Genomic DNA, 20,257 nt, shown 5'->3' with positions numbered 1-20,257 from the left:
ATATAGTCTCTCCCCTTTATTATTATTTTTTTATATCTTTTATTTCTCTTTTTTTTTCTTTTATTTTTCCTTTAATTTACTATTTTTTTCTTTTTCATTTTTTTTATTTTTTTTGACTTATTTTTTACTCGTTTCTTACACTTTTTTTTCTTTCTCATTTTTCAACAATTTTTTTCTTTTTCAATTTTATTTATTTTTTCTTCGCATTCTTTTTTTTTTTTGTATTTTCATTTCCACCTTTTTCATTCTTGGTTCGTCATTTTTGTCATTTTTCTTCTTTTATTATATTCTTTTCCTCATTTTTTTTTTGTCATTGCATTTTATATTTTATACATATTTTTTACTTTAAATTTATTTGTATCATACTATATATTTCAAATAAATTTATTATTTGTATTTGTATTGTTCAATTTATATCAATAAAATATAATTTGTATTAATTTATATAAAATATAAGTGTGAATTATATAAAATATATATGACGGTGCAAACTATAAAATACAAATATGAGCTTGAAGTCTAAAAAACAAATAAAAATATACAATTGTATTAAGTAAGTTCGGTCCATCTTTATTGCATTTCATATATGACTGAGGATCCACATAGCCTTCGATATATGGGAAAGTCCAACTTCAAATTCGACTTCTAACTCCCTCATCTTAGAGTTCTCGTTAGAGCAGAAGTAAGGCACGAAGCGAGGACTTCAAGGTAAGGCAAGGCAGGAAGTACGTAGAAACCTTGATTTGTGTACTTCTTGCGACTGCTAAAGATATTTGGTTTGACGAATATTGCAAGCTGTTTATTAGGTGGAGTCCATTTGAGTGCACTTACAAAAATTATAAATGTTGGACGAATATAAAACCAATATGTGGTATTTTCGTTATCATAAAAAAATAAAGAAAATCAAAGACAAAAAACAAAGAAAAAAGAAAAAAGAAGAAGAAAGAGAGGTAGAAGTTAGAGATAGAAGAGAGAGAAAAATCATAAAGAAAAAATTGAAGAAAAAAATACAAAAAAAATCAGAAAGAAAAAAATAATGAAAAAGGAGAAAGGAAAAAAAAAATGATGATGAATACAAATATTATAAATGGTTATGATATCTCAGTCATTATACATAATTTGTACTCGACTTAATCATGTTTTTCGAAAATAAAAAAATATAAAATATAAAATAAAACCAAAAAAAAAAGAAGTAAAAAAAAACTAGAAAAAAGGAGACGAAAAAGGAAAAAAGAAAGAGAAGCAAATGGTAGAAATAGAAGAGAGAGAAAAAAAAATAGAGACTATAGAAGAGAGAAAAAAAAACTAAAAAGAAAAAATTAAAAAAAAAAGAAACTGAAAAAAAGTCAAATTGATATGATATAGAAGTTTTACGTTTTTTATTTTAGGAGATAATGTGGGTTGAAATCATTTTTACCCAATTCATATTTGATCAAATCCATATTTATCCATATTTATATGAACGGATTGCAATCCAAATCATTTTTACTTAATCCATATTTAATCTATTCAAATCCAATCCAATCCGTCCGTTTGCCTACTAATATTACTGCTTTGCCGCCTAATACTACTAATGGTAGATGTTCTGTAAATACAGCACTTTGTGCAGATACTACTCTCTGTGGTATATTACCAAAAAAAGAAAGCATCTAAATTCCAACTTGAGTACAATATTTTACGAGAAAGCTACTTGGGCAATTGGCATTATACTTTTGACTTTTAATTTACCCCACGCCGCCAGTGTTGATTGGCAATTTGGTCACCTTTGCTTTTTTACTGTTTTATCCTTCAACCAAAATACCAAATCCTCCAACAAGCAAAAAGTTCCAAGTGACATTTGCCCAACACCAACACAGCCCAAAATATCCTGTGAAAAATAACTCTGAGAGAGCATATTAAAAAAAAACAAAAAAAAAACAAGTAAATAAGAGAGAGAAAAAACCACCCTGAGAAAATTGTGAAAAGTTTGAATATTTATTGTTTGTAAAAATGGAACTGAAACTGAAATGCAGGCATGTTCAAATCTTGAACATGGTTAATAAGTTCAATAACAATGAACACTTTCAAAAGAAATAATGAAATTCCCCGGGGCAACCATAGTTGCTAATGTTAACTTTTCCTATAATTCTCCATTACCCCAATATAATTGCATTGTAAGTTAGTAATAACTGTACATGCCCTGCCCCCCCTTCTCTCCTCTATTGTTGGGTCTGCACAAGAAAATGGGCAGGCTCACACTTTGCTGCATAACCAAATTTCGAGATGCAGTACTTCCTATGTACTCCTGTTAGTCTTCCAGTTGCTGCCTTCTGGTGATAGCCAACAATCGATCTCGAGCACTCCCTAAAACAGCAAGAGAAAAAAAGAAAGAGATGAGTTACTACTAAATAAAATAAGCAAGTCGGAAGATTCCTCAAAATGGAGAGTTTGTAGACTCACAAAAGTTGATCTTCCGAGTAACTTGTATGCAACTCGCATGTCTTGCTCCATTGCTGGACGCCATAGAGCGTGCTCTGAGCTGTATAGATTGCGGCAGCAGCTAGGAAGGATGGCGGAAACTTGAGCATTTCATATTCCACAAGGCAAAGCTCAACCAACATGAAAGACAGCAGCTCAAGCTGTTTAAAACCAAGAGTAGAAGTTGGAGAAATACTATGTATAATGTGTTCGTTAGGTGGAAAAACAAGTATGCTATATTCAGAACCTACAACGTCTAAATTTTGATAATCCACAACCAAGGAGCTAAAAACAGTTACTAACCTTCATATCACATTGAGCAGCCTTAAGATATCTTTTCATAAAAACATATGCAGTTGGAACCGACATGTTGAACTGCAGCGTGTTTAGCATCACTCTTTCCTGCATGATATGCCAAAAAAAGACCATCTTTAGTTATTAATAAACTAAGAGCAAAAGTACATTAATGGTAGCTATTATGAGACCAGAATCTACCATTTCAAGAATCTCCTTCCTTGTATAGGCTTTGTCCGAAATCAACACCAAATCTTCCACCAATGGAGCAGAAATTTCCTCGTATTTGCATGCTAGTAGCATCGCAACCAAACCAACAAGCTGCAGCTTCTTTCTAATAACAGCTTGCTTCTCCAAGAATCGGTCTATCAAATTGACAGTCAAGAACAACGTCTCTTCCCTGAGCTCAAACTTGTGATGCACCTGTTGATCAGAATGAGCATGTATGAATTGCCATACTACCATACTACTATGAACAAATTTATTCAAGTAACTTAATTCTGCATCGCTAATAACTGCAGAGGGGACATTTACTACCTCAATTAACCAGTCAATTAGGATAGATCTCATTCTCTCGTTGATGTCAACCTGTTGTGCCATATAGCTTGGGGAAGCACAACCATAAACCTGAAGATTGACAATGATTGATCATTCTATATACTCAGTATTTTACTAATCATATAACATATCGTTAAACTTTTGTGGTATTGGACATGCCCAAAAAAACAAAATTTCTCTAGAACACACACTGAAAATGTTTTGTATACTCAGTACTAACATAGTATCGTTAAATTTATGTTGGCATTAGACATGCCCAGAAAACAAAATTTATCTGGTTGACACACTGAAAATGTTTTGTATCTGCACACAGTATTTAAAGAGGTTCCATTATAGATGTTGAAGAACGCTTTCCGTCTTCCATTTACATCTTTCAAATAAGCCTTTTTTCACATTTCCAAAATCTTTTTAGTGAGTTCAAGAACTACTGATGCCTAAAGTGCACTTTTAGCTCTACAGGATAAGTAGGCACTGTTCTTGACAAGTCAAGTAACATGGTTTTTTTGAATCTTAAATCATTAAACACAAATGATGCACCATTTGAAATCACTAAAAAGCAACTGTAGGATTACCCTAGTAAAGTTGTATAAACAGTGGAAAAAAGTGTGATATGTTGGATCCAACTAATGATTTTTTTGAAAAGACCTTAAACATATGATGGGCATTCAAAATGTATCATCATAACCTTACTAACAATTGAAACTCACATCACAACAAAGCTGTAAACATTTTAATTAAACAGCTAATCATATACATTTAAGGATTTATGCAACTGCAACTAGCAAGTTACTGAGCTAATTAAACTCACCTCCATTTTTCTGTAGTTAGCAAACAAATCGTCCACATACTCAACAGCTGCAAATGGGTTCTTTGCATCGGCACCATCGATATCTATCACATCCTCCGAAAATATATCCTCCATTTCTACCTCCTGAAACATTTACAATGTCGTTAAATTAATTTGGCTGCATGATTTCCAGCTTTCACTAATTAAAACATATTCGCGATGTGCTTAATTACTATACTAGCATTGATAATTGAAGTTTTCGGACAAGATTTGTTTTTGTTACCATTTGATCCTTGTCATCTGACACGACAGTTTCAGTTTTTTCCAGTGACATAGGGACAGGCTGATCTTTGGCTGCTTCATTTTCCTCCACATCTGTGAGAGGGATATCCTCCCATACACTGAATGTTTCAGTTGCTATCTTTGGTTTCTTGTTCTCCTGCTCAAAAAAATCAAAGATTATTATATCTGAGTCATCGATGACGATAAAATCTAATTTCATTATTATTCTATATAAGAACGAAAATCTTGTATGTACCTCTGTGCAACGTTGCTGGGAGTTAGCAACTTGGGCAGCAAAACCCCTTCATTGACAAATTAAGTTATATTTACATATCAGTGTATTGAACATCAAATTCAAAATAAGCAAAACAAAGATGGAACAACACTTCAACATCTGCTTAAAAAGGAATCTTCTTTCTTTTTTGGCAACTCTTTTTTTGGTAAATAAAAGACTTATTATTACCTAAGAGATATGTACAGACAAACCAAAATCTGATACTATAGTTGGACAAACTACTTCTATGTTCAACAAACAAAAAAGAGTAAACTACTAAGGATATCTTCTCTTTTTTTTGGCAACTCCTTAATTCTAACTTTTTACACATACATTTATCAGCCTACACGATTCAAAAGTTTTCTTTAATTCTTTAAACTCCGCTTCAATTCAAAATCAGAATGTCTAACCTGGTGATGGGTCGATGAGCACGAACAGGAAGATTCTTGCCGGCGATTCCGTTAGCACTGAGAGCAAGAAAATCACCAAATGAGCCAAAGAACACTAGTAACAACGAAATGATACAAGACTAAAATCATAAACTAATCAAAACAATTTAAAATCAAAAAGATTGAAGAGGGAGATTACTCAGATAAGCCTCTCTTGTTAACAACACAAGGATATCCATTACCACCAACCAAATTCTGATTAATCGTGCCCAAAACCCTTCTGTTGGTTCTTGTTTCCACTCCACCAAACTTTCTGGTGCCCATATCACCCTTACCTTTAACTAAACAATGAAAAAGAAAAAACTCAAAAAACAAGTACTCTTTTTACACAAAAACAAATCTAAACCAAATTCTATACCTTGACCATTTGAGTTCTTGATCATGGTAGATTTGTTCTCATCAGTGATAGCCATTTCTTATTCTTGATTACAGCAAAAACCCAAATCAAGAATGGAAAAGAAAAAATGAATCTTTTCGGTTACCCAATAAAGTAAAAGCTCCCAAGATTGAATCTTGATTATATAGAACAAATGAAAAGGAGGAGAAATGGGGGTAATGTGAGAAAATGATGGGTATTTGTCTGGTTAAAAATATATATAATGAAAAAATAACACACAAAAATCAGATACACTCAATCTCTCTCTTTATTCAAATGAAACGGCTAGTTAAAATAAAAATAAAAATAAAAAAGGGAGCCGTTGGATATTAAGCATGACTTCTTTACAGACCAACTAGGTAACTAACGGTCACCAAAATGCTGATTTGTCATGACACTAAGTAGACGTTGCTTTCAAATTAAGTGTAAGAAACTAACATAGTGTAATTTTAGTAAGTATAGTTATAGTATTATCCTAATTAACTTACCGTACTTTAATTAAAATAATTAAATGTTGAAGTCATTTAATAATAATCTAAGTTTTGGGGGTTTGCACTTTTAGTAGACCCATAGAATACAGGTCATAACTCATATGCTGTACGCTCTTGCCCACTTTTGGGCTTTGTGGGAGTAGGGCTCCACTTATTTTTGGCTCCTCTAGTAGTTTCATGAATGATGAAACTTTTTGTGGGTTTTTCTTTTTTTTTTTTTTTTTTGGAAATTTTATATATATACCGACATGTTTACTCTTAATTATCAAAAATCTCAATATTTTTTAAAATCTCCAAAATTCTCAACATTTAACCTCTGATGATACAAGTTAATCACATTAGATACATACTACTGATACATGTATCTAATGTGATTAACTTGTATCATATATTAGATACATGTCGGGTTAACTTGTATCTCAGAAATGGTCTCAAATATGAAATGTTGGGATTTATGTAGTTTTTCAGAACTGGGGGGATTTTTAGAAATTTTGAAAGTTATGATGTTTATTTATGTAATTTTTTTATTTTTTTTTAGTATTAGTAGTAGTACTAGAATGTGCCAAGATGTGAACTAATGCACTAAAATTTTTTTTTTGTGAAATGACTACCATCTTTTTCCTTCATGTGTCTATGTTTTAGTGTTGGTTGAGAGTCGTCTGATTGGTTGACATGGATTTGTGTTATCTAGAAATTTATGAAAAAGTGATTATAAACGATGAATCTGCGTGATACGTTATTCCAGAAATATATGAAAATGTGATTATAAAATCAGAATTACTTATAGATGAGATAACCCTATCATACAAGATATTTGATGATTACGTAGCAAGACAGGGGCACTAAATTGAGAGTGTGCTTATTAATACTTATTTTTGGTTAATTAGTTAATCTTTGTTGTTCATACATAAATAATGATTCATTGAGATGTATTTGTAATTTCAGCTTTAGTTATATGCACTACGTTATCTAGAAATTTATGATAGTGCGGTTATAAATTTATAGTAAGTTCTAAATGAGATAATCCTATCGAACAATTATATTACGACATTTGATGATTGTACAACAAACGACTTACTAAAGATAAACGCATTGATGTAATTGAAGGCGTGCATGTTCCTTACGATCAGTTAATTAGCTAATCTTTGTTGTTCGTACGTAATTAATGATTCGTTGAAATATATTTGGAAGTTCAATCTTGATTATGTGTTATAGGTTATCTAGATATGTATGACATTAAAATGTAGTTATATGATTATAAACTCATGTGACATTAAAATTTATAACCCTAACATATAACTACTACGAGATTAGCTAGACCACATACATAAAACAAGTGCAGTAACTTGAATCTTGCTTGTTATGTATATAATGAAGTTCTTGATACTATATCTATAATTTTATGACAACGTGATTATAAATTCAGAATTACTTATAGATGGGACAACTCTATTATACAACTATTATAACATTTGATGGTTACACAACAAAAAACTTAACAAACAAGTGCAATAACTGTATTGAAAATGTTTGATTGGTTTATTAGCTAATTTTTGTTGTTTATTCCTAGCTAATGTATTTGTGATTTATCGAGATGTATTTATAGTAAGTTCTAGGGAAGATAATCCTATCGTTCAATTGTATTTCGACATTTGATGATTACACAACAAACGACTTACTAAAGACAAACGCATTAACGGAGTTGAAAGTGTGTTTGTTGCTTATGATTGGTTAATTAACTTATCTTTGTTACTCGCATATAATTAATGATTCATCAAAATGTATTTGTAATTTCAATCTTGACTATATATAATAGTATATATGTTACGTAGAAATTTGTGATAACGTGATATAAACTCATGTAACTTTAAAATTAGACAACCCTACGTACAAATATTACCGCATTGGATGGATTATGTAACAAACGGCTTATTAGTAGAACAAGCATATTAACTTAATTGAAGGTGTGCTTGTTACTTATGATTGGTTAATTAGCTAATCATAATTGTTCGTACATAATTAATGATTCACACTTTATTCATTCCTTGTTTCCTTATTTCCGATTGTTTATTTATTTTTTTTTCCTTAGCTGATGTGTTATTTTCTTATTAGTAATATTTGCCACGTCACTAGCGAGTGAATTTCACTCACTCTTAACTTGTTTAAACTTGTCAAATATGTGTTCAATAAACACATTTTTAACTAGGATCAAGTGTTCAATAGGTTACACCTCTAGTGGAGGTCATGTCTAAATGGAAAAAATGAACAAGTTCAAGGAGTTGTATATGCATTTCGTCTTCATTTTTGATTATGTATTATAGGTAATCCGGAAATGAATGACTCTTGTAACATTAAAATGAGACAAACCTATCATATAACTATTTACGACATTGGATTAATTACGTAAGTAAAATACGACTTGAATCATGAATTATATGTATATAATGAATTTCTTGATACGATATCTAGAATTTTAAGAGGACATGAATACACACATTAACTCAACTATGCTTGATGTAAACATTTAAAATTGAAGAACCCAGTGGAAAATATTTCCTAAGGAACTTCCAGGGACCTGTAAAGCTATCTGTTAAAATTTATGACAATAGGATTCATAACTTATAGTATTAACTTTATTAAATGTGACAACTCACTCCAATTGTTAAACCACCACAACGTTAAATAGTGTCAGGTTAATTATCACATTTACTAAAGGCAAGCACATTGACTTGATTACTTAAGCACTATTAAAGTTGGCTTGTACTCGTTTATTAACTATACTAGTGAATTTATTTAAGTTTTCACAACTATTAAAGATATTATTTTCTATAAATTTGATTGAAATAAAATAGATAACTTGTTTATGTGTACGCACACAATATTTGATTTTGAAAGTAGATTAAATCACACACGCAAAAAAAAAAAAAATAGTTAACATAATTACAGTTTAGAAATATGAGTTCACGCTTATAGTTTATTATCATGAAGTTAAATAGAAGATTGAAATTAAAAAAGGAATGCATTAATTAATACTCCCCGAATTTCAATATGTTTAACTAGATTCAATGTATGAGGGTCAAACTCACTAATGTTGGTGTAAATTTTGACATTTCTTTTTAAAATAAAAGTTATATATTTAAAAATTACATAAAAATACAATAATGAACAATCCAAGTTATTTAGAAAGTATTTGAAAAAGTTACCGTCAAACAAATACCATTTGAATCTCTAAATAGTAACCAGGACAAACAAATTTGAGTTGTTAAGCATTAATTGAAAAACCAACGAAGTAGATGCACTATAAATTGCCAGAATTTACAAATACTAGCTTACCAATTCTTAATTCGAAATCCAAACGGTTTTAATTTACTCCCCATTCGCTTTTACTTACCCATTTTGAATTTTGCGAATGCCCCCTTAAAAACGATGATTAATAAAATTATTTTTATCACACTGTCCATATTATTTGATCTACAGTCTTAGGTCTTCAAAAATGATTTGGGAAATAAGTAATTAATGTTGAAGGTAAATAAAAAAATAATAATTATAGTGAAAAATCAATTTTTAAAATATTGAATAAGTAAAAATAAATCGAAGGAGTATATTGATTTAAAAGTAAAGAGAACATAAAATTCAAATTTGATAAACGAGTATTTTAAGGCAAGGTTTATGACATTACTTTTTGGATGGTCATTCAACTTTGTGTTCATTACCCAAAATTATATATTGATTATTTAAAATGACAATTATTTTTAATAAACCGACAATTAAAATAAATCGTACTATAAGGGTTTATGAGCACAAACACGAACATTCACAAACGGAAAGCTTTGACTATATCAATTTAAAATCCTCTTGCAAAATCAGTGTGTTCCTTTTGGTCTGCAAAGTGATTTTTGAAATTTACTACTATATTTATTGTCTTATATGTGTGCACATTATTAGTGTAGCAGGCATGTTCTGACATATTTATAATATCATGTCAAATTTAAAAGTGCATCTCCTTTGCAAGGTTGAATTAAAGTAATTAGTAAAATGATTTATACAAGAGAATGGAGAAACATCCCCTTTTTTCCATCCGGCATTTGATATTCACTTAGAAATTCAATTTCATACTCAAAGCTCAAGCTCGGTGTCACGATCTGAGCCGGGGCTCTGGTCGCGACGGGTATCCCGAACCACAAAGACCCCCGAAACACCCTTGTAACTCCCCAATTCACTAGTGATATTGTCCGCTCTGAGCCTAAGCCCGCACGACTTTAAAACGCGTCACTAGGGAGTAAGACTTTCTTACTTTTATACCCAGCATCCCTCCAGTGTTTTGTCAATGTGGGACTTTTTCCTAAGTTGAGGTGTTATACTCAGAATCTCTAATTAAGAATGAATTAGTTGTTACCAATCCACCGTAATTCCTTTTCATTATTTTCACTTAAGTGTGAATCCTTTTCATTTTCTCAACTCTACTTTTCCCCTTCCCTTTTCATCCAACTGTCCTTGTATATACACTAATAAGTATAAAATTCTTAAGAATGATTTTCTCAGAGAATTATTGCTACATTGGAAATTTGAAATAGTTTGGAACAGGTTCTGACACAGTCTGGGAGTACTGAGGAGTAAGGACCATGTGAGCAATTGGTAATCTGTTAAAGGCACGTGCACATTTATTCTACTTCTTCACATTTTGTTGTTTGTATTATCTTCGTACAACTAGTTCTTTCGTTCAGTACTCTCTTTGCAACTATAAGCTAACTAGTTCCATATTACGAATTTTAGATGCTGCACACATAGGGTCATTTGCACTTTTATCCCTATTTGTTTTGGTATTCAATTTTTGCCTTTCAAGGAAAATACATTCTTCCCAGAACGTAGTTTATATTTTTACATTATAATATCCCACAAGTTATACCCCATTTGGCATAAGTTTAATTTCTAAGGGCAAAAATTAAGGGCCGGCGTATTTAACGGGCAAACCATGCAATTAAATGGCATGAAACAAGATGAGCATAAGTTCAATTTCTAAGGGCAAAAATTAAGGACCGACTTATTTGACGGGCAAACCATGCAATTAAATGGCATGGAAACAAGATGACACGTTATATAGTCAAGGCCAAGAGTATCAACATCTATTTTTTAAAATTTATTTGATTCTCAAAATAAAATTTTGGGACAGAAAGAGTGTGTGTATCTTCACGAAAGTGACTTCAGTTTACGCTTAAAATGAATGACGAGAAGACGAGAAAAGGTACTTCAAAGATGAAAATGAACTAGTACCAAAATTGAAGCCTACAATTTGTTAAATAATTACTATGTCAAAAAATGGCAATTGCGACCCCTTAGGCATTAACACTATCTATTGCCATGTACATGAGATCTAGATACTCCTCTGGTAAAAAGGGATGAAACAAGGTAAGACACACCTGTGGGTTCTTCTATTACTCCTTTTTGATGAAGATATAATTTTACATGATACAAAGTTAAACTCACCTCCTGAAAAGATCTGAAAGTGTTCGTTTTTCTGCTTTTGGTTTACTCTTCTCATCAGCTAACTTACCCCCTTGCAAATCCCGTTTTCTGCTATGTAAGGACTCACTCTTTTCCTCGTTCTGTTCTTGTGAGGAATCACGCTTCTCTTTTGAATCGTGATGCTTGGTAGTCACACCATTGTCAACATTGCATAAAGGCTTCAAATGGTTTACTGAAGTCTGCTGACACTTATTGCCTACCTTTTGCCCTTTTTTGTGGTGCGGCCCTTGATGCTTTACCCTTTCAAGAGCCATTCTTGTTCCATTCTGCGGCAATGCACCATTCTCACCCTTAGTTTTCTTCTTAGATACAGCATCCCCGTTATCCAGTTTCTGACTAAGAGATTCTATATCATGCTTCTCAACAGCCTTCTCCTTCGATTGCTTGCCAATAACCGACTTCCGCTTCTCAGCTTTATTATGCTTAATTTCAGAACTTGCATTGGGCTGATTATCAGCTTCACACACGAACTTCTTTTTCTTGAACTCCACATTCGGTTGATTATCATCTTCACACATGAATTTCCTTTTCTTTAACTCCACATTTTCACCAATTTTAACCAAGGTATGTTTGATCACTTCACTACCCGGAATGACCCCAGGAGCTATAGTATCAAGGATGACTCTACCAAGAACGAACCTAGTCTCACGCGTTTGTCCTTTCCCAAGCAGAGTATAATCTATCTCAAAAGTATTCCTACTGGTTTGGAGAGATCTAACATCTTCTATCAGAACGTCAAAAATTACTGCAACGCCCTTCCTCATGTTCTTTGATACAAACACCTGAATATAAAATATCTCATAAAATAGTCGATCAATGTCTACAACAATAGAGCAATCACCACTGCAGGCTTTAAAAACGATGAACACCATAAGAAATTGACAATTTTTGAACACTGCTTGTTGTTTTACTTTATTCAGAGCAAAAAGAAGAATCATGACAAAATAGGTTGGCAGAGGCAGGAGCTTCTGCTAAATCACCATCTCTAAAATGTAAAAGCTGAAGTGATATTTCCCGATGAATATAATGAGACCTTAGCTAAATAAATATTCCAGTATTATTCAGAGAAAAATGACTAAATCAGTGCCCACTTTCGGATGAAAAATGATGAATTTGATTCACAGGTGAAAAAGTTGGCATTCAAATGGACATATACTATTTTTCACATTAGTCCAGTATTACTCCAAAGCGTGACAAGGGTACAGAACAAATATATTGGGTGTTCAATAAAGTTAAAAAAAAAACAGCCGTACGAGTTAACAGTTTCCTCAAACTAGATCTAGAAGCTGAAGTAGGTTTACGTACCAAACCAGAGCATGGGGAACCTGGGAACCTGGACATTGCTTCCTGGAGGCTGTCCTTATCAGTCAAAATGTCTAGAGAATTTTGCACTAGCACTGCCAGCTCTGTAACTCTTTCCACAAGCTCATCATCTGATATGGAGTCCTGAGAATCTGACATTTCAGGTGCATAAATAGATGCAGCATCAGAGTGTCTTCTAGCAAATTTAACACCTTCCTTCCAATTTCCATGGTACAACAAAGAAGCAAAAGTCAAGACGACATATGCCTCTTGCGGATTAGTTATTAGTGCTAGATGAAATGCCAAGAGTGCAACCCTGCCCAAATACATCAATCAAAAGGAAAAATATCATCAAGTATCCTAGCCACTAGAAGCCAATTTCTCAACACTAGCTCAATAAATTTAAATCAACTTACCACAAACTATCATGAGCAGGTCGACCACAGGTGACTAATTGATCCATACTGGAAAATAGTTTCTGCAGAATGTTCAGACCAATAAATTTAATGCGTGAAACACTGTTGAAAACTCAAGAAAACATGCATAAGGCGAAAAGACAAATATGCCAGGCATAAGTGTGTACATGTGCTCGTATGTGTGGGGTTGGGGTTGGGGTGGGGTGGGGGTGGGGGGAGCTAGATTTCAGGAGGATGCATGGAAGCAAGAAGTCTAGAGAAAATATGTAGACAAACATAGGAAGAGCTGACATCAAATACGTGACAAAGTATATAGAAGGAATTGTACAAATTTATGGAGTAAAAACCAATACAAGACAGGAAGATATACCATCAGCATATCAGAACTTTCACTCAACTGTTTGTCAGACTGTTGAGCAAGGTGTGCTGCCTGTAAATGACACATTTACTCGAGTATAAGCTACTGTCCTGAACCAAAAAATCACGAAACTCACATCATACCAAAATGAAATGAAACAATATGACATACATGAAATGGTAGAAGCATTCCAAGGATGTTGTATCTCTGAAGTAAAGAAAGAGAAGGCTCTGCAGCTCCATAAGACAGCATATAGTTGACTTCCATCATTAGTCTAGACTGCGTAAGAAAAAATTAAGGCCATGCAGAAAAAAATATTAAAAACCAAGAAGCAGTTAAATAGAAAGATTCCATTGTGGTTAGGAACCTTTTTAGTGTCAGGAATGTCAAGCAATGAGAAGAAGGTATAATAGCATAGAGAAAGCTAAAGAATAGGAAGGTTAAAAGAACAAACGGGAGTAATTAAATAAGTTAACAATGGTTTTTCGAATTTGTTCATACCTTGTCCAATTTCATTATGGACAATGAGAGTTTGTGCATAGCACTTTCAATCTCCACTGATAAGGACAACTTGAGGCGAGCAGCCAGTCTCAAACCACGCAGGATCCTAGCTGAGAGACAAAGAAAATTCAGGATAAGTTGCATCAAAAATTAAGAAAAGGAACGCATTGGGGTAAATTCATCTGACTCGTCTTCTATTTTTCAATTCAACAGCCCTACTACCTCCTCCTCAACTTTTAGAAATGCATACTCTTACTAGTAAACCTTTGAAAACAATTTTCACGTTCACTCGACATAAAGAATGATGTTCAGTTGGTTCACAATAGACAGATATAGTCGATGGGATAGTGTTTTTAATGTACATACAGTATTTTTTTATAAGTGATGGAATGAAGAATATGACGTTTTCCATCAAAACCTTTCACCAAACTCTTCAACTCATCGTGCTACTTCCAAGTTTATGCCTAATGGCAGATTCACCACCCCGAATCCACAAGCACACTAGCAATCCACCCAGGGAGCATTATTGCCCGCATCTTCACGCACAACTCCGCCCTTTTCACCAGCATGCTACTAGCATTCTTCCTCTCCCCAACAAAGTGGCACAAGCACCAAAGCCAACCTTCCTCTCTGATGAAACAACAAGCCCCATTCCAAATATCCAAGTTCCTCAATCCTTCGGTGAGGTGAATTTCGACAAGAATGATCCATCCACCATATATTACTTAAAAATACAATCCGGCATTAAAGATCTAATACAGAGTGATCCTTTTCTTCACAAACAAGTTGTGCAGGAACTGTTAACAAAGATTTGTAAAACAATGAATAATAATTATTAAATTATTTAGGGCACATCTATTTTTGGTCAGACATTTGATTTATTATATTAAAAACAGGACACACATGTACAATCTAAAACAAGTATTAACAATCTGTTTCCAATAATAACCTTCTTTTTAAATTCAACAATATCCTTGGTTACAATGTCACTTCTTTCTTATCATCAAGAACGATACAACTAAACTCAATCTCAAACTAGTTGAGGCCGACTGTATAAACAAAAAACTACAGGATCAATATCAATGTATAATGCGCGAAATATAGTTCTAATCCTCAAGGCAAGGCAAATCTCTAAGACAGTTGCACCTACCACAATCCTCTTTAAATGACAAGTGTGCGGGCTTCAAAGTCCTTAACTGCATAAATATGACAAAAGATTTTGTAAATTCCAAAGCACATCAAAATGATTGGACCTTCACATATTTGAAGTAAAAGAATTTCACCTGTAAGGATTTTAAGTCCACCATTGCATTGGCATAATCATAGATTGTATTCACGGATGGATCAAAAAATAAACTGTTTCAACAATTTTACAAACACGAAAAAAAAGTTAACCAACACCACAATAAACTGTTTCCACAATTTTACAAACACAAAAAAGAGTTAACAAACACACAAAATGAGTCAACTAGCACCACATATTCAAAAAATTAAGAGATCCACCACAAAACAAGAAAAAAGATATACTTTTAAACTGCAGAGGAAGCATGTATAGACTGTAAACTTTTTTTATTATCAAGACCCCCCCCCCCCCCCCCCCCCAAAGGATAGTGGCCCGCCCCACTACCCTTCTCCACTTAAATACCATACTTTTGTCCATGGCGAGGTTTGAACCCGTGATTTGTGCCTAACCCACACATCATGTGCTATGCTCTTACCACCAGAGGATGGGACATCTAAGACTGCAATTTCGCCAATGTCATCTACTATGATAACTGTGTCTACAGAACTAAGAAAGGGCATTTTCCACCATCCCACAATATGGTATATCTCTACTTTTTCGGAGATAGTGGTATGGACTGCATACATTCTACCCTCCCCAGATCCCACTATGTGGAAATATACTGGGTTTGTTGTTGTTGTTGCTACAATATGGTATATGAGGACAAGACTTGTTATGTCATGTCATTGATAGCTTTGTAAATAATAAATTAAATAATAAGCCTAAGGCAAAATCAATTCTTCCCAGGATACTCGTATAAAAAACTGATATCACTATTTTATCTACTAACATAGATGGTGGACTCTCTTCCATTAAGTGGGGTCACACAAAGACCAAACAGATTGTTTCTGACTAAGCTATCCAAATTGGTAGAATGCTCTTATATTACATTGCCAATTGACATATCACTAACAGATAAGAGGTAACAATAATTGAGGAGGTCCATAAAGTAAAGACTTATGAAGAGGCACTTAAGAGGGACGGCGATAATTCATAGAGTTGGACAGGTAATTGTTTTTGTCAAAGAAGTTGAGAATCAAACCAAAACTTTTAAGGCAATGTGTGAACTAGAAAGGAAAATTATTTTACCCTTCTCTTTTAAGTATTATTTAATTGAATCTCATAAACCTATACAACAAGAATTACTGACAAAATATTTAAAACATCATAAACCTCTTGGAAGTCCTCAAATAGTGATACACAACTCATCCTCCCACACATTTAACTTGAACTTGGGCCCACAGGAGAACTTCATGCGAACTTCCAACTGTCAGAAATGGCGAACCAAAGATTGGATCTAATACCACGTAAAACAATTAATGCATTCAACCTAAAGCGTTGAGCCAATTAGTGTAGTAGTCAATACCTTTAAACTCCTTTGGAAGGGCACACAGAACTCATTTGAGGCAAGTGATAGCTAAAACAACATTTTGAGTAATTTTATGTCAATTTTGCATTTTACAAACAAAACTGTTTTCCATGCTTTCATGTGATTTGGAAGAGACTGGAGAGGCTCTTCAAGAGACAATTATTAACATGCGAATAATATCCCCAATAATATTGATCCACAATAGTTCAATCAGGATAAGGACATACGGAGGGGTTCTAATCAGTCCTGGAAACCAAAACAATTTTCCAACAACAACCTCCACAGCTTTCCGATAAGAATGTAGCCCTTTTTTCCTAGCAACATATTTTGTTTTTTGAAAACCGTTCCATTCTAAATTATTTTGGCCGTTCAAAAATACACTTAATAGCAAATAAAGATTTTTGGCAATTTTGATACTCCCTCCGTTTAAAAAAGAATGACCTACTTTCCTTTTTAGTCCGTTTCAAAAAGAATGACCCATTTCCTTTTTTGGCACACTTTAATTTCAACTTTCCACATGCCATATTTTGGACCACAAGATTAAAGAGCATTTTGGTACATTTAACACAACTTTAATTTAAGGCTACAAGATTCAAAAATCTTCTTTATTTTCTTAAACTTTGTGCTAAGTCAAAATAGGTCATTCTTTTTTAAACGAAGGGAGTATATTAATTTTTTTTTAGCTTTTTTGTACAATGCAAATTTTTCACAAAACAAAACGCATAAACACATTGGTTTCCAAAATAAAAACCAGATCAACAACATACTTGCTTTAGAACAACGCCGACTAAGGCTATTTTCAGTTCCATCATCTTTTTTACTGCGACATATTCTAAATGATAAGATCAAACTGATAGAATCAGGTGAACCAGTGATCTTGTAAAGCTACAAGACCTTATGCAACAATTTGCCTAGCTACACCTATAATGAAGCCAGTTATTAGGCCTCAATTTCTCATACTTCTACTTCCCACCTTGGAGTGTCCAATAGTAACTTCCAACTTCTTAGTTGGAGCTCTACACAAGGCAATGTTTTTCTTTCTCAACCACTTTCTGATCGAAAAGGATGTTGACAAAGCTTGATGATTCATCCAAAAGTAGGTTCAGGTGCATTTATGATGTCATCAGGACCCCAGTAGGGAATCAAACACGAGACATTGTAACACCACCTCTCCACAAGATAGAAAACATAAGGACATTGTTGCACTACCACCGGATTAGTAAACTTATCGCTTTTATTCCGTTACTAATGAAGGTTATGATTCAACATTGCAAATAAGCACCATATTAGGTTTCTAGATATTAACTGAGGACCACAACATGGGGAAATCAAGTATGGCAGTGGTGCAGTGCACAGCATAGAACCTACATCTACATGACTGCCACCTCTATGCCGCACTGCATTCCTCCATTTTTCTGTCAAGACCTTTGCCCACTATCTCCTACCGTTCTGCAATTATTATCTTTTCCATTATTTCTGAGCATAGATCAACACAATTACTCAAAAAAATGTAAATGTGTGATTAAAACAACAATTTGGCCCTTTCTTTGGGCTTTGGCTGCCTACATAGATATTCATTTTGAGTTGGTGGTAGTAATAGGAAGGAGACCAGACATTGAAAACCAAAACAAACTTGAGTCCAGCAGTAGAATAACAGCCTACAAAGCCTTCCAGATCCTCCCTTTCCCAGGGAATAATTTATAGAATAGAAATTAGATTTAGCTCCATTTTCTAAAAGGAACAAAAAGTAAAGAGATACCTGTTAACAGTGAAGTCTCGGCGCATTGAATCCTTCCAGATAATGAAATCCTTCTGATGAAATTCCTTTGGCATTTTAGGAACAAAATGTTTCTCTCTTTTTCCGGTTTCTTTTGCTGCAGTACCAAAACTTGATACCTGAGAGATGGAAACCCGAATTCTTCACTAATTAAATATGTATAGTTTGTGAAAGATCATAACCAACATATCTAGGCCATCTAGGAGAAAAAGATTTCACATCTGTTGTCTATCCAATATAAATTCAAAGGGAGGTCAGCACTCATCACCAATGGAAGTTATTCAATGAGTGTTCTCCTTTTCTTAACCACTGGACTATAGTTTTGATCAAAATGATAAACTTAAAAAAGAAAAAAAATTGAATAGTAAGACTACATCACTTCTCACTTCTCAAGTCACTTTAATGATTTTCATTTTACAGCAAGTACCTACGTATAACAAAAAGATAAGTATACAAAAGTGAGATAGAGCATGCTCATGCACAAACATATAAGTATAGAATGTGCAACAGACCTATAGCACCTACCTCCACAATAGAACCATTGACATGTACTCTACATATTGGAAACCGTCGTCCAACAACTATTGCACGATGAAAACGCCTTTTTATCTATGACAAATAGAACACACAGACATAAATATCAAATCATGGGGGCGAGTAGGCAGTAGCTGAAACCAAACATGACTGGCTCGTTGTTAGGATACTATTCGAATGTATCTCGGACCTGCGGAAACGTTGCAGTTGTGATTACATCAAAATCTTTTGGTATTCTACTGAGAATTAGATCTCTGACACATCCACCAACCAAGTAAGCATCAAACCCTGCATATTGCAACTTTTTGTCAAAGGCTAACCTTCACGCAGTGAGATATCTGAATATGAACACACATGCAAACTAAGTAATGTCATGACAAGGGTCAAAATTTTATCCTCGAGCCACTTCAACCAAGGAAAAATATGATTAAGCTAGTATCTTATCGTGTGGCTCTTTATATAGTAACTATCTTCAACCGAGAAATCCGGTCAAATAACTACGCATCATTTGAAACAATAAGTATCACCTCCACTTTGAAGAACCTTCAGAACAATCGACGCAGATTTTGGTATCATGGAGCTACGTATCCCAAACTCTCCCGAGTAAAGTTTCCTCCATTTTGAGAAGTCAATTTCACCTGCATCATCATCACCACAAATCATAGCGTTACTCCTAATCACATAAACCAGCATTCACCTTACTTGCAAACCATCGCCACTCCTAACGCAATGGATCACTTAACAGGGCACGTTTAACAAACAGCTCATAAGAATGAGTGCTTACCAGTCTCAACTACAGAGCCAGAACCCATATTAGCAGAATGCTGTTTCCGAGTTCTCGCTTTAGAAGACGTGTTGTGATTAAATTTCTGAAATTGTACAAAAATGTTACTACTATAAACTGTTCGACAATTTGCCTGAACGAAATAACATTGGCCTGCAACGAGCTAATTAACTTAGTTACCTGAAAGGCAAGAAAGGCTTTGAAGCGCGAAAGCAAGTAATTGGCTTTGGTTTGTTGAGCTAGCGCCGCCATTAATTTTATAAAATTTATAGAAGCATTGTTAAAGCGGGATCAAGAAAAGGGCTCCTCTTTGGCTCTTTTTGAAGGCCGATGCCAACAACAACAAAAGGACCAACGTTTGCGACTTTGCAATAAAAAGAAAGTTTGGGTTAATGGCAAGAACGCATCTTTTGAGAGCCTTAACTTTTTTAACGGAAAATGAC

General features: G+C 33.7%; 2 protein-coding genes across 2 annotated transcripts; both read right to left on the bottom strand.

Annotated features, from left to right (window-relative positions):
• Nucleotides 1-1,948: 1,948 nt before the first annotated feature.
• LOC107859792 (G2/mitotic-specific cyclin-2) lies at nt 1,949-5,780 on the bottom strand. Its single transcript, XM_016704899.2, has 11 exons — nt 5,460-5,780; nt 5,241-5,382; nt 5,063-5,119; nt 4,635-4,680; nt 4,380-4,535; nt 4,118-4,240; nt 3,289-3,378; nt 2,953-3,174; nt 2,761-2,859; nt 2,440-2,618; nt 1,949-2,343 (listed from the first exon to the last, which is right to left on the bottom strand). Exons 1-11 carry the CDS (start codon nt 5,512-5,514, stop codon nt 2,199-2,201), a joined length of 1,314 nt encoding a protein of 437 aa, XP_016560385.1. The 5' UTR covers nt 5,515-5,780; the 3' UTR covers nt 1,949-2,198.
• Nucleotides 5,781-11,222: 5,442 nt separating this feature from the next.
• LOC107859789 lies at nt 11,223-20,257 on the bottom strand. Its single transcript, XM_016704897.2, has 14 exons — nt 19,995-20,257; nt 19,815-19,899; nt 19,558-19,668; nt 19,221-19,318; nt 19,022-19,105; nt 18,479-18,615; nt 15,352-15,424; nt 15,219-15,264; nt 14,069-14,178; nt 13,739-13,846; nt 13,580-13,639; nt 13,210-13,271; nt 12,797-13,109; nt 11,223-12,273 (listed from the first exon to the last, which is right to left on the bottom strand). The coding sequence occupies exons 1-14, from the start codon at nt 20,064-20,066 to the stop codon at nt 11,449-11,451; spliced, it is 2,184 nt and encodes a 727-aa protein (XP_016560383.2). The 5' UTR covers nt 20,067-20,257; the 3' UTR covers nt 11,223-11,448.

Source organism: Capsicum annuum, chromosome 2, assembly GCF_002878395.1.
Source record: "Capsicum annuum cultivar UCD-10X-F1 chromosome 2, UCD10Xv1.1, whole genome shotgun sequence".
Taxonomy (NCBI): domain Eukaryota; kingdom Viridiplantae; phylum Streptophyta; class Magnoliopsida; order Solanales; family Solanaceae; genus Capsicum; species Capsicum annuum.
The sequence above is the reverse complement of the archived record's forward strand: the minus strand, read 5'-3'. Positions and strand labels throughout refer to the sequence as shown.

Coding starts and splice junctions, on each gene's coding strand:
- LOC107859789 (XM_016704897.2), bottom strand. CDS start 20,066: ATGGCGGCGCTAGCTCAACAAACCAAAGCCAATTACTTGCTTTCGCGC. Junction 13,272..13,579: donor AAAGTTCTGATATGCTGATG/GTATATCTTCCT, acceptor AACATTCTGCAG/AAACTATTTTCCAGTATGGA. Junction 12,274..12,796: donor GTTCCCCATGCTCTGGTTTG/GTACGTAAACCT, acceptor TTTTATATTCAG/GTGTTTGTATCAAAGAACAT.
- LOC107859792 (XM_016704899.2), bottom strand. CDS start 5,514: ATGGCTATCACTGATGAGAACAAATCTACCATGATCAAGAACTCAAAT. Junction 5,120..5,240: donor AACAAGAGAGGCTTATCTGA/GTAATCTCCCTC, acceptor TCTTGCTCTCAG/TGCTAACGGAATCGCCGGCA. Junction 2,619..2,760: donor CTGCTCAATGTGATATGAAG/GTTAGTAACTGT, acceptor GGTTTTAAACAG/CTTGAGCTGCTGTCTTTCAT.